This window comes from Eschrichtius robustus, chromosome 1 (assembly GCF_028021215.1).
Source record: "Eschrichtius robustus isolate mEscRob2 chromosome 1, mEscRob2.pri, whole genome shotgun sequence".
Taxonomy (NCBI): Eukaryota; Metazoa; Chordata; class Mammalia; order Artiodactyla; family Eschrichtiidae; genus Eschrichtius; species Eschrichtius robustus.
Genome location: NC_090824.1, coordinates 162,881,296 through 162,895,516, shown reverse-complemented (window position 1 = coordinate 162,895,516; position 14,221 = coordinate 162,881,296). Strand labels below are relative to the sequence as shown.

Below are 14,221 nucleotides of genomic sequence, written 5' to 3'. Positions count from 1 at the left end.
TGGTGACTCATTAAAATTTTTCTAAAACACTTGGATGCCAAACAAAATATATCTCCATGCTGGCTCTGGCCTGTTGCTTCCCCGTTTGCAAACGTCTGTCTGAGACGTTTGCCCCAGTCTCCGGCGCACCGCACTCCTGGCCAAGTCTGCCGGGTCTGCCCTATTTCCGACCATGGCTGTGCCATCAGGGCCTTAGCTGGATCTCTTGTCCCATCCAAGGAGTGACCTCAATAGATTTCTTTACCAGATGGAAATACATAACCTATCAATTATTCAAGGGCTGAGCTGGGTCATTTCGCTGCTTTTGTACATTTCACAGGTGAAGCAGGAGCCAGATGTTCTCATGGAAAGAATGTGATTCTTGACGCGGAGAGCTTGTGGTCCAAGGCTTCGCCCCGAAACTTCTAGCTGCACGGCCCTGACAATATGAGTTCTCTTCTCAGAGCCTCGGGTCCCTCATCTGTACAAGATGAAACAATACCACCTCCATACCCCAGGCCAGCACCCAGCACACACTGGGCGCTCCCTCCCGGGTGGTTTTCTTCCCTCTTCCAGTTAACACCTCTCTCAGAGGATGGGCAAGGGGAGGCCAAGAGAGAGGCAGCAAGTCAGTTCACTTGGCCCCTCTTTAGAATTAAAGATAAGGGGCTTCCCTGGTGGCGCAGTGGTTGGGAATCCACCTGCCAATGCAGGGGACACGGGTTCAAGCCCTGGTCTGGGAAGATCCCACATGCCGCGGAGCAACTAAGCCCGTGAGCCACAACTACTAAGCCCGCGTGCCACAACTACTGAAGCCCGCGTGCCTAGAGCCCATGCTCTGCAACAAGAGAAGCCACTGCAATGAGAAACCCGTGCACCACAACGAAAGACTAGCGCCCGCTCGCTGCAACTAGAGAAAGCCTGCGCACAGCAACGAAGACCCAACGCAGCCAAAAATAAATAAATAAATAAAATTTAAAAAAAAAAAGAATTAAAGATAAAATGAGAGGTTTCTGTCTACTGTCTATTATCCTCACTGAAACCCCCTCACCACAGGCCCCTCACCTCTCTGAACGCCACTAAGCTGTCAGGATGGGCTTCTCAGATGGACCCATGAGTGCAGACCAAACAAGTCCCACGGAGAACAGGTCAGGTCGCAGGCTTGCAAGGCAGAACTGTGTGACGTGGACAAGATACTTCTCTTCTCTGAACCTCAGCTATCTTAACTGTAAAATGGGGATAATTCCATCTACCATGTAAGTGGAAATAATATACTAAAAGCCTGGTGCCCACAGTAGCCCTATACCTGCTACCTTACCTTCTACCTTCTAGGTGCTGGATGGTGGAACACAAACATAAGGACGCCAGCTGTGCCACCTAAGGGCTGGTTCCTGCCCCATAGTGGAGACGGTCACACAGGAGTGGTGGGTGGCTAAAGAGTGACGAGGGAGACCGCACAGGGCTCTACTTTCCATCCTGGACTCGGGGGAGCATTGCCAGGACAGGGAGGTCAGAATGAGAGGAAGAGGAGAGGCAGGGGGAGGGGCGGGGGTGCTGGCTAGGGAAAAGCAGCAGCAGGAGCTCCTGAGGTCAGGCCAGCCCAGACCATAAGAGTCCCACATTTTCTCACTCCTCTTCCCCCTCGACCCACACGGAGGACCACATCAGAGGCCTCCGATCCTGAGCACCCAGGGATGGGGGAGTGGGGCCACAGGCCCTAAGAAAGGGGACAAAGGAAGGCGTGACGGACATGACCTGAGTCCAGCTTTTTCTCCAGGCCCCGTGCCATCCTCTCTGTCTCCCCTGTCTAGGAGAGGAACGTGCAGGTGTATCTAGCTGTGCCCCAAAAGTTGTGCAAGCTCAGAGCTCTGCTGGGCTGGCACACAGGCATTTCAACACCCAGCTAAATGTGGGTTATGCAGAGGGCAGAGTGGAGGCAACCAGGGACAGGGAGGAGGGAGAGGTGCGGTCCAGCCCCAGGCAGAGGAGGTTCTCGGGGTAGAGGAGGACTTTGAAAGAGCTGAACCAGGAGCACTTGAAAAGTGGACTAAATTAAGCAGGACCCCTGACGATGGCCTCCAATCAGCCCTCGGGGGACTTGCTTGGTCTCCTACCCTGGGTTAGGGGGTGGGGTCTGCACCACTTCATTCCCTGGCCATAAGGTCTTAGCACCTAGCAGAGGGCCTGCATACAGCCAGCGCTCACCAGTATCTACCCAGTGGATGCAAATAACCTCACCCAGCAAGGCGGGCAGGGAATTTCCACCACAAAGAAGAGTAGCCACTACCTTTTACTGGGGACATAGCATGTGCCAGGCACCGGGCCAAACACTTTACACACATTATTTCATGTAATCCTCTCAGGACCCTGAGAGATGGATCCTGCTATTACTCCCATCTTGCCAATGTGCAAATGGGCTTGGAGGAGGTGGGCACTTGCCCCAGGTTGTGCGGTGAGCCGTCTGTTAGCACCACGGTTACAGCTCTGTGCTGAAGGGCCATGAAGATGCCAGACCACAGGACAGAACTGAAGACAAATGCTCATGGCAAGCTGAGGCCACATCAAGGAGGGAGGCCGGTAACCAGCCAGGAAAAGACTTCGAAAGTGGCTTGCATGGGGCTTCTCAGGGCAGCCATGACCCTGGGTGCCCGCTCCAGGTCAGAGGACAAGCAGCTGATTCAGGCCAATGCGCTGTTCTCTCTGCTCAATGGGGTTTTGTTGACTGCGGTTTGCAGGCCTAGGGATTTATATCCAGTCTAGTTTGGAAACACTGTGTCCAGAGTCTTCCAGCCAGGCACTTCTGGGGCAGGGGGAAATTAATAACTCCTTTTAATTGCCCAAATAAGGGGACCCGATATGACTTTCATGAGCATAGGAGCAGGTTGTTTTGTTTCTGCCCACATGGCCAGGCTGGAAGGCACTGCACATCCGGGCCCATTGTTTCCACTCTGCATCTCTCCTGCTCCTAACCACTGCAAAGCCTCTGTCCTGACTGCACAGTCTCCGATGCAACAGAACCAAAATTCCACATGCTTCTTTGAAGTGTCCCTTTCACAGAGACAAGAAACCTCCTCTTAAGGCCACTGTTTGCCTAGCTGACCCTGGAGCCCCCAGTCCTCCTCCCACTCCTGTCCACTGGGTGAGACCACAAGTGGGGCACCCCCTCCTTATGGCCCCAGGAATCTGCTGCTGATCAACAGTAATGAGGGTTCCATACGAAGGACCTCAGATGCAAACTGGATGCTCTACTTCCAAGGATTTTGTTTTAAACCACAGACACAGGCCATTCTCCCTAGGCCTCCGGGCCCTTGGAGAGCCTGGGTGGGAATTCAGTACAGGAGGGCAGGTGGCAGGAAGCAGGGTGTGTTCTCTGTTCCATGCCTCTCTCCCTCTTCTGTGAGGGAGAGGCCTGGAGCTTCAAGCCCAGCATCCCATGGTCACCATGGGCTTGCCCGGTATGGGCACACTGTCAGGAACATCTAATGAGCCCCCAGGGATGAGGCAGGAAACCGCCTCAGGCCATGCTCAGAGGGTATGCCTGCTCAGTCACCAGGGATCCCCCTCTGGGGCTCCCAGCCGGCTGGGAGGACCTGCATGTAGATGGGAGGGGGGCAGCGGGGGTCAAGGTCCTGGAGGGAGGCCAGGGAGGCGAGCACTCTGGGTGCAGCGCAGTGCAGCTCAGCAAAGTGTGGATGCATGCTCACGAGTTCAGGGGCTGGGGTGCTGCTAAACGATGCCAGGGCTTTGGTGGAACTAGAAAAAGAGGTCCCCTCTGGGTAGTCCCAGCCTCAAGAACAGAGCGGAAGGTCTTTTTCTCTAGGCTCCACAGCTTGGAAAGCAGAGTAGAAACTGCATTTCAGGCCCTCCACCCCTCAACTGGGCACCTCTGTGCCATGCACAAAATGTGTGCATCTGTGGGTCCTCACAGGTGAGCCTGAGTGTCTCAGTCTTTTGGGGGGTTAGGATTTTAACATATGAATTTTGGGGGTACACAGACATCCAGACCATAGCACCACCTGACCTGTGCAAAGGGTGCTGGTGTGTGACAGTAGCCTGTACTACGGCCAGGCCATGGTGCTGAATACGTGGAAGTGGGCCAGGTTTCAGGGCAGTGGGTAGTAACGAACAAGTGTTCTAGCTGCTCCCAGGAAGCAGGTCCTCTCAGTTCCTCCTCACAGCTCCCCCTTCTGCCTTTTAGTCACACTATGAGTGGTCCCCAGCCAGCTTCAGAGTTGGACACAATACCTGCTACAGTTAACATGGCCCCGTGAGCCAGTCCAGCTTTCCCAGGGCCAGAAGTGGAGTCCATCAGAGCCTTTGTTCCCCCCTCACCTCGCCTTCTTGCAGAGCTGAGAGGGTCTAAGGGCAAAGGGAGTGGTGGCCACAACAGAAAGAGTAGCGAGGCAGCAGGCCTGGGTCCGGATACACCTGTTATCTTCACTTACCCAGCTGGAGCACCCAAGGGGCTGTGGTCAAACTAACACACCCCAGCTCTGGGCAGGATATGCCAGAATGAAGCCTGTGCTTAACACATAGCAATGATGATAGCTAACACTTATTAAGCGGGTTCTACGTATCAAGCCCTGCCCTAAGCACTTTTCAAACAGAAAATGATTTAACCTTCACAACTTTGAGGTGGGTGCTATCATTATCCCTATTTTACAGATGAGGAAATCAAGGCCCAGAGAGGTTAAGCAGCTTGCTCAAGGTCACACGGTTACCTAGTGGCTGCGGCAGGATTTGAACCCAGGCCATCTTCTCAGTATTATCCTGCAATGTTTCAGGTAGGGTTTCCCTAGTGGCCCTGACTTAATTTAAGTACTGATTCTGCTACTCTTTCCTTTTGTAAATGAAATGCTTTTAGAAGTGGGATGCTGTAAAGAGAAGGAAGCCTGGTACAGTTTTAGTCTGTAAACACTAATTTATACATCCTTTATTCTAATTCATTCAGTGTGACAACCAACAAGTTAAAGGGCTTGGAGAAACATTATTGGGCATCTATATATGTTGCCTAGTAATACACCTGGTTTCATGAAATCTCCAAGATAGCCTTGCAAAATACCTATGACAGTGCCCATTTTACAGATGAGGAAACTGGGGCACAGGGAAAAGGGAGTCACTTGCCCAGTAGCAGAAATGGGACTGGAATCCAGGTCCCTCTGATTTCAAAGACTTGGAAAAGCAACCAGATGAAAGCGGGGGGGGGAGGGGGGGTTGGTAAGGAGAGGGGAGAGTGGAGGGCTGGAAGGGAGGGGGCCAGAGAAGCAGACGTGAGCACCAGGCGAGGGACGTGGCCAATGAGGACGGTACTCCAGGGTGACTCTGAGGAGCAGTCCTTCCCAGGGCCTGGAAGTCTCGGAGCCCAGAGCTGCCCCCATCCCTAGTATGGTCGCTCCCAGGCCCTGGGGGGATCCCACCAAGCCTGGGAGGGGGGGCGGGCTGCGCTGGCCCACCAGGGTGAAGAGGCGGAGGGAGAATGAGGCACCCGCCCCGCCGCGGTTCCCGAGTCCTGCTGCGACTTGCTGTAATACCAGAACCCCAGTGTTTATGGGACGGCAACCAAGGCCCCCTCCACCCCGCGCCGCCCTCGGGGGCGGGGATGGGGGCACTGCGGCTGGCTCTGGTCAGCATCAAAGACAAGCAGATGGGCAGGCGGACCAGCGGGCAGCCAGCACCGGGGGTGGGGAACGAGGTGGGGCGCCACCGCCGAAAGGGCGCCCTACCAAGGGGCGAGCAGGGGCGACAGAACGGGCGAGAGACCCCCTCCCTGCCCATTAAAAAGAATGGAAGAAAGGAGCCCGCGGCCCCACAGCTCTCCTCTCCTCTCCCTCCCTCCCAGGAGCGTTCTGAAAGGAGGAGGGGTCCTAATGGACCCCAAGCCTCCGACAGACCCCCTCCCTCCCTCCCTCCTTTGTCACCACAATCTCCGCGCGAGGCACCTCTCCGGCCGCCTCCCCTCCCCCAGACCCCAGCCCGCGTCCCCCGCGGGGTCGCCCCAGCACTCACCCAGAGGCAGGCTGATCCGAGGGGCGAGCGCCCGAATCGGAGACGGCGGTAGCAGTAGCAGTAGCATCAGCAGCAGCAGAGGCGGCGGCGGCCGGCTCCCCCGGCCCATCGCGGCGCGCGGGACTCGGACAACGAGGAGCGACGGCGTCCTCCGGGCTCCGGCTCAGGTGGCTCTATAGGACTCGCGGGCGGCAGCCCCACCGCGAAGTCCGGCCCGGGAGTCGGTCGCCGGGCCCCCGCCTCCGGACCTGGGGGCTGGAACCAGGTGGGAAATGGGGTCACGTGGGCTGCTGCGAACCCTAGCCCCTCCGCCCCCAGCGGAATCGCGGTCCTCCACCAGCTCCGTTCGGTCGAAGCTCGCCCGCGAGTGCGGGAGGGAGGGGCTGAAGGAGGAAGTTGGGCGGTTAGTCCAGCCTCTCCCTGCTCCGCTCGTGCCCGCCCCGCCCCTTCCCCCTTCCTCCTTCCTGGGCGCTGGAGGCTCAAGGGGCGCCAGCTGGGTGCACCTAGCTTGGTGCGCGTCCGCAAGGGGCCAAGCCCGGGGATCAGTACCAGCCGAGTCCGCGGGAGCGCTGGGGCGCGGAGGAAAGCGGACCCCTAGTTCCCCGCCCCCACCTCTCAGACCCTCCCACAGCCGCCCCGGCCCCTTCCGGCTCCTCTAGGACCCTCAGCGCGTTCGTTTGCGAAAACGTTTGGGTCTCTCCACTGCGCTCCCGTGTCTTCTCCCTTTATCCCTGCCGCCCCCCGTACCCCCCCCCCTCACTGCTCCTGGCACCCACTTGTCCGTAACCAAATGAACTCCGCCCAGCTGGTACTGACTCCGGGGCTAGTTGCTTCTGCACCTAATTTCTGCACGGGTCATTCCACCTTAGGTCTTGAGTGTTCACTACAGGCTTAACACTTAATCTAGGTACCCTGCGGGGTCATCCACGCTTGGAATTCTGTCCGCACGAAGCCAAACCTCGGATGGGGGGATCCGGGCAAGATTAGCTTAAGTGGGATAATAGGACTTAATGTACTGCCAAGGAGGTGGACCTTCTCCACAACCTGCACGTAGCCTGGCAGGGGAAAGTACTCCCTAAGGCTGGAATCCCAGAGGCACCCACCCTCAATCCTCCTTCAGTGTGAATACCCAGGGGTGGAGTTCAGTTGTGCTGAGACCAGGGGTTTCAAACTGCAGACTGGATCCCTTAGTGGATCCTGAAGTCAATTTAGTGGATCCCTATCAGCATTAAAAAAGAAATAGAATGGAAGATACCAAAGTGCAATGACCATAGAAAGGATAAGTAAGCTTTAGGAAACTTGTTTCAACTTTTCCTAAGTGTGCACAGGATCACAGTAAAATGTAATTCTTCCTGTAGTTCAAGTCAAAAGGACTTTGAAAACCTCTGCCAGTCATTTCCATGGCAGTGGGGACAGTTCCTCCAGGAATTAGCCGCAATGGCTCTTCACCCTCAGCCAAAATTAGCCTTCTCAGAGCTGGCACCTTTTGCTCTCACCCTACTCCCAGGGCCTCCCACAGGGTGGCTGTCAGGGGGTGGGCACAGTGCTCACGTGGTCCCAGGTCTCCTCATGCACAGCAAGCGTCCATGATTTCTGTACCTCCACCATCCCAATACCCTTCTATGGCTATGGTCCAGGCCAGCAGTACCCCTTTTACAGGGGCTCCCAGCCCTGGACACAGAATTCCACATGGGATGTGGGCAGCACCAACTACTCGTAGTTCCAGCATTGCCTAGGCCTGGGACACTTTGCCGCTATTAATGGTGTCAATCCATCTTTAGCCAGTGATGTCCATGCTTCTGTCTGTAGCTAGGACCTCGGTCCTAAACTCCAACTGGCCTCAACATTTCTACCAGGCTGTGTTTTCTGACAGGTATCTTAAATTCAACATGGTCTCAAACCAAGCTCCTGATCTCTCCCTTCTCCCTCCCCAAAACATGCTCCATCTGTGTGAGCCTTTCCCATCTCATTTAATGGCAAGTCCATCTTTAAATTGCTCAGGTTAAAAAAACCTTAATTCCTTTCTTCTCTCTTGCTCCTCACATCCAGTCCACTAGCAAATCTACAGTCTGATCACTTACCACCTCCTGGGGGCCCAGTTACTGCCCTCTCCTGGATGCTGCAAGGGCCGCCTGACTGGTCTCCCTTCTTTCACCCTTGCGCCCCTTACAATCTTTTCTCAACTCTGCAGCCAGAGGGAGTTTTTCAAAACCAAAGTCAGGTCATGGCACTCCTCTGCTCAAAACCCTCCAGTGGTTCCTTACAGTGGTCTGCAAGGCCCTAGGCTACCTCACCCCTACCACCATTGCATCACCCACTGCTCTTCCCCCATTCACTCTACCCCAGGCACACTTGTGAACACTCTTGTGTTAGGACCTTTGCCCTGGCTACTCTCTCTGCCTGGAGCACTCTTTCCAGAAAGTGACTGAGTCCCTTGTTTCTGTCAAATCTTTCCTCAAAGATAACCTTCTTGAAGAATCAGAACTTCCCCCAATATTCCCCTTGCCCTGAGATGTTTTTTCAAAGCGCTCATCATCTAAAACACTATATGATTTGCTTATTTGTTGTGGTTTTTCTTTATTGTCTGAACTCCCTAGCCGCCTTCTCACCCCCAAGAATGTTGACTGAGAAGGGAACTAACATATCCCTAGCCTCTAGAACAGTGCCTGGCATATGGTAGGCCCTCAGTAAGTATTGGCTGAACAAATGAATGAATGAATGCAGCCTGAGAGTCATGGAATACTGCTGGTACATGTCAACAAACAACCAGAGCTACTTTTTGATATCGACTTTGGTCTAGGATTCCCCCAAACCAGAAATTATGCAATTAACTTCTTCAACCTAAGCACAAGACTTTGTATTGATCTCCTTTAAATCTATTGGTTCTAGTCCAGATTTCATCCTACTGAGGTCATTTTGAATATTGATTCTATTATACATTAGGCTTGCTCTCCCAGTTTTGAGTCATCTATAAATCTGATAAGCATTCTTGACCTTGTATTAAAATCATTGATAAAAATATTAGGTGAGCAGACCTAGCACCCACTTCTTGGTTTCTAAATACTACTCTCCAATAAAAGGTTCCAGGACTCCCTGGAGAAATGAAAGGGAAAGTACAAGGTGAGCCTGGCACGTTGTGTTGGGCCGGAAAACAAGGAAGTGACTAAAGACTAATGGGGTTATGTCAAAAGGATATAGGGCCAGCTGGATGACCAAACTTGGGACAATTTGAGCAACAGAAAGCATAATGAAGTAATGGATTCTAATGCACCAAAATAAAACAATCCATTAGTCCACAGTAAAACTCGGCAAAGCACAGACAGAGAAAGATAAGGGCTAGAAAGGATGCTTTTCTCTGTAGAAAAGTGCTGCCGGATAAATGTAGAAGAAATGGTAGACTTAGAAAATCGAGATTCAAACAAGGATAATCAGTGGATGCTAAACCTTTGGGTGGCAGATTTTTAGGAAACTATATTAACAAGGTCTCAAAATCTGTCCCACAGATGACTTTTACTAATTACCAGTGGGAAAATGTTTCTCTAAGGGAGAACTCTGGTGGCCACCATCTTTTTCTTTTTTTTTTCCCTCAGTGGACACCATCTTAATCAAGTGGCCAAAAGTAATATCACTGGTAGTGGGACTACCTGATATCATTTACCTCCTGATACGAAGCAATAAGAAATATACAACTCATCAACCATTGTAGCAAAAGCATCTAACCCAGATCTAATAATGAGGACACAATCAGACACGTCCAGCATTCTACAAGACAAATAACCTGGACTCTGCAAAAAGGTCAAACTGATGAAAAGACAAAAAGGACAGGGGAACTGTTTTAGGTTAGGAAACTAAAAAGACATGATAATCAAATGCAATATGTGAACCTTGTTTGAATCCTGAAGAAAAAAAAAAAGCCATAGAGCAATTGGGAAAATTTTAACACGCACTGTGTATTAGATGATATTATGGCATTATTGTTCATTTTCTTAGGTTATAATAATGGTATTGTGTTCTTAGGAGAATGTCATTGTTCTTTGGAGATGCCTGCTGAGGTTTGTAGACATGAAGTATCATGATGTCTACAAGTTACTTTCAAATGATTCAGCCAAAACAGGCATGTTCTTTGTGTGTATGTATTAGAAAGAAAGTGTGGGGACTTCCCTGGTGGTGCAGTGGTTAAGAATCCACCTGCCAATGCAGGGGACACGGGTTTAAGCCCTGGTCCAGGAAGATCCCACATGCCGCGGAGCAACTAAGCCCGTTCGCCACAACTACTGAGCCTGTGCTGTAGAGCTTGCGAGCCACAACTACTGAGCCCGTGTGCTGCAACTACTGAAGCCCGCCTGCCTAGAGCCCATGCTCCACAACAAGAGAAGCCACTGCAATGAGAAGCCTGCGCACCACAACGAAGAGTAGCCCCCGCTTGCTGCAACTAGAGAAAACCCACGCACAGCAACGAAGACCCAACACAGCCAAAATAATAAATAAATAAATAAACAAAAAAAAAAAAAAAAGAAAGAGTGTGAGTGCTACTGTGGCAAAGTTTTAACAGTTGGTTAATATAGAAAGTTATGGGTGTTTTTATATCAGTGTTTTGTAAATTTGCGGTGGGGGGGGAACTGAGTGAGACAGGGCCAAAAACAGAGCCCACTGGAGACCTCCATCCGGGCTGAAACTGATCAATATCCTTTGTAGGTTGAACAATTAGCTATGTATCCTCCTTATTGTACCATTCAGCCCACATTTCTTCATATTATCCATAAGAATAATATGAGGGAATTCCCTGGTGGTCCAGTGGTTAGGACTCCATGCTCTCACTGCTGAGGGCCCAGGTTCAATCCCTGGTCGGGGAACTAAGATCCCACAAGCCGCGTAGCATGGCCAAAAAAAAAATAATAACAATAATATGAAAAAAATTGCAAGAAATCTTATTGAAATCAAGGTACTAGCCATAGCATTTCCTTCTATCTTCTGCTTACTGCTCTTACCTAGAACAGGGCCTGATAGCGGCATGTGGTCAATTAGAATTTGTTGAGTGCCTGAATTTCCATGTCAGGTAGCTTCTCAGCCTTGCCACAGCAAGGCTGGTTTGCCCTAGTGTCTTGGCAACACATGGGTTGTCTGACTGCTATGCTCCTCTCCGATGAGATGAGGCAGGGGCTGATGTAGACTCGCTTGGTGGTTAATTATATCCTGCTCAAGGCTGCTCAGATGCTTCAAGTGTGTCTTATGCCAACTCGGTGGCAGGCCCCTTGAGGACAGTAACGGGTCTTGTCTTTGGAAACCCCACTGCCTAGCATGGCACTCAAGCAGGATCTCCACAGGGCAGACAAAATGAGGGACCCAACTGTTGGCCTGGAGATGAGCCCTCTATCCCATGCCCCCAGCATGGTGGCCTCAGGCCTTGTGGGCTCCACTGTCTTCCGTCAGTGTGCTAATTTGTTCTCCCCAGAGCGGAAAAAACAGGAGGATGACTGACAGAGAAAAACCTCATTTGAGCTGACTTCCCGTGGGCTAAAGAGTGGTTCCCAAGCCAACGCTGTGTCTCCTGCTCCCCTGTGCCACTCTGGGTTGTAGGCAAGTCTTTCTCAGCCAGAATGCCGGTGTTTATAAAGAGCTCAGGGGGTGGCTTGGAAAGAGTATAAAAAGATGCAGAAAAAGCTTTTGACAAAATTCAACACCCATTTATGATAAAAACTCTCCAGAAATTAGGCATAGAGGGAACCTACCTCAACATAATAAAGGCCATATATGACAAACCCACAGCCAACATCATTCTCAATGGTGAAAAACTGAAAGCATTTCCTCTAAGATCAGGAACGAGACAAGGATGTCCACTCTTGCCACTATTATTCAACCTAGTTTTGGAAGTCCTAGCCATGGCAATCATAGAAGAAAAAGAAATAAAAGGAATACAAATTGGAAAAGAAGAAGTAAAACTGTCACTGTTTGCAGATGACATGATACTATACATAGAGAACCCTAAAGGTGCCACCAGAAAACTACTAGAGCTAATCAATGAATTTGGTAAAGTTGCAGGATACAAAATTAATGCACAGAAATCTCTTGGATTCCTATACACTAACAATGAAAGATCAGAACGAGAAATTAAGGAAACAATCCCATTCACCATTGCAACAAAAAGAATAAAATACCTAGGAATAAACCTACCTATGGAGGTAAAAGACCTGTACTCAGAAAACTATAAGACACTGATGAAAGAAATCAAAGATGACACAAACAGATGGAGAGATATACCATGTTCCTGGATTGGAAGAATGAATATTGTGAAAATGACTCTACTACCCAAAGCAATCTACAGATTCAATGCAATCCATATCAAGTTACCAGTGGCATTTTTTACGGAGCTAGAACAAAAAATCTTAAAATTTGTATGGAGACACAAAAGACCTCGAATAGCCAAAGCAGTCTTGAGGGAAAAAAACGGAGCTGGAGGAATCAGACTCCCTGACTTCAGACTATACCAGAAAGCTACAGTAATCAAGACAATATGGTACTGGCACAAAAACAGAAACATAGATCAATGGAACAAGATAGAAAGCCCAGAGATAAACCCACGCACTTATGGTCAACTAATCTATGACAAAGGAGGCAAAGATATACAATGGAGAAAAGACAGCCTCTTCAATAAGTGGTGCTGGGAAAACTGAACAGCTACATGTAAAAGAACGAAATTAGAACACTCTCTAACACCATACACAAAAATAAACTCAAAATGGATTAGAGACCTAAATGTAAGACCAGACACTATAAAACTCTTAGAGGAAAACATAGGAAGAGCACTCTTTGACATAAATCACAGCAAGATCTTTTTTGATTCACCTCCTAGAGTAATGGAAATAAAAACAAAAATAAACAAATGGGACCTAATGAAACTTAAAATCTTTTGCAAAGCAAAGGAAACTACAAATAAGATGAAAAGACAACCCTCAGAATGGGAGAAAATATTTGCAAACGAATCAACGGACAAAGGATTAATCTCCAAAATATATAAACAGCTCATGCAGCTCAGTATCAAAAAAAACAACCCAATCCAAAAATGAGCAGAAGACCTAAACAGACATTTCTCCAAAGAAGTCATACAGATGGCCAAGAAGCACATGAAAAGCTGCTCAACGTCGCTAATTATTAGAGAAATGCAAATCAAAACCACAATGAGGTATCACCTCACACCAGTTAGAATGGGCATCATCAGAAAATCTACAAACAACAAATGCTGGAGAGGGTGTGGAGAAAAGGGAACCCTCTTGCACTGTTGGTGGGAATGTAAATTGATGCAGCCACTATGGAGAACAGTATGGAGGTTCCTTAAAAAACTAAAAATAGAATTACCATATGAACCAGCAATCCCACTACTGGGCATATACCCAGAGAAAACCATAATTCAAAAAGACACATGCACCCCAATGTTCATTGCAGTACTATTTAAAATAGCCAGGTCATGGAAGCAACCTAAATGCCCATTGACAGACGAATGGATAAAGAAGAAGTGGTACATATATACAATGGAATATTACTCAGCCATAAAAAGGAACGAAATTGGATCATTTGTAGAGACGTGGATGTATCTAGAGACTGAAGTGAAGTGAATATTACTATACAGAGTGAAGTAAGTCAGAAAGAGAAAAACAAATACCATATATTAATGCACATATATGGAACCTAGAAAAATGGTACAGATGAACCGGTTTGCAGGGCAGAAATAGAGACAAAGATGTAGAGAACAAACGTATGGACACCAAGGGGGGAAAGTGGCGGGGGTGGTGGTGGTGGGATGAATTGGGAGATTGGGATTGACATATATACACTAATATGTATAAAACAGATAACTAATAAGAACCTGCTGTATAAAAAATAAATAAAGTAAAATTCAAAAAAAAAAAAAAAAAGAGACAAAGAGTAAAGCAACACTTCCTCTGTGCCCCCAGCCAGCAAGATGCAGGCATCAAGTCTGGCCCTTTCTCTGTCTACACTTACACAGCCTTTGCCCATCCATCCTCACCCTCCTTCCTTCTCTCTCTCTCTCTGAGGTTCTGTCTCTCCTGTACACACAAACACACACATAAGAAGGATAAAAACGCAAGAATGAGAGGTAAAACGCACACAGGAGTACATGCAAAGAAGCCAAACAAAACAGGACCACGTGCCTCATAGGCAGACAAGGAAACTTTAGGGATGACAAGAATATTCCATATCTTGATCTGGATGTTGGTTT

General features: G+C 49.5%; 1 protein-coding gene across 3 annotated transcripts in view; it reads right to left on the bottom strand.

Moving 5' to 3' along the window:
* SEMA4B (semaphorin 4B) overlaps positions 1-14,221 on the bottom strand; it is a 93,136-nt gene that overhangs the window by 18,292 nt on the left and 60,623 nt on the right. For all 3 annotated transcript variants that reach the window (XM_068557766.1, XM_068557749.1, XM_068557755.1), the window contains one exon: positions 5,986-6,240. In XM_068557766.1, the coding sequence (XP_068413867.1) occupies positions 5,986-6,094 (109 nt within the window). In that variant the 5' untranslated portion in view covers positions 6,095-6,240. The remainder of the gene's footprint in view (positions 1-5,985; positions 6,241-14,221) is intronic.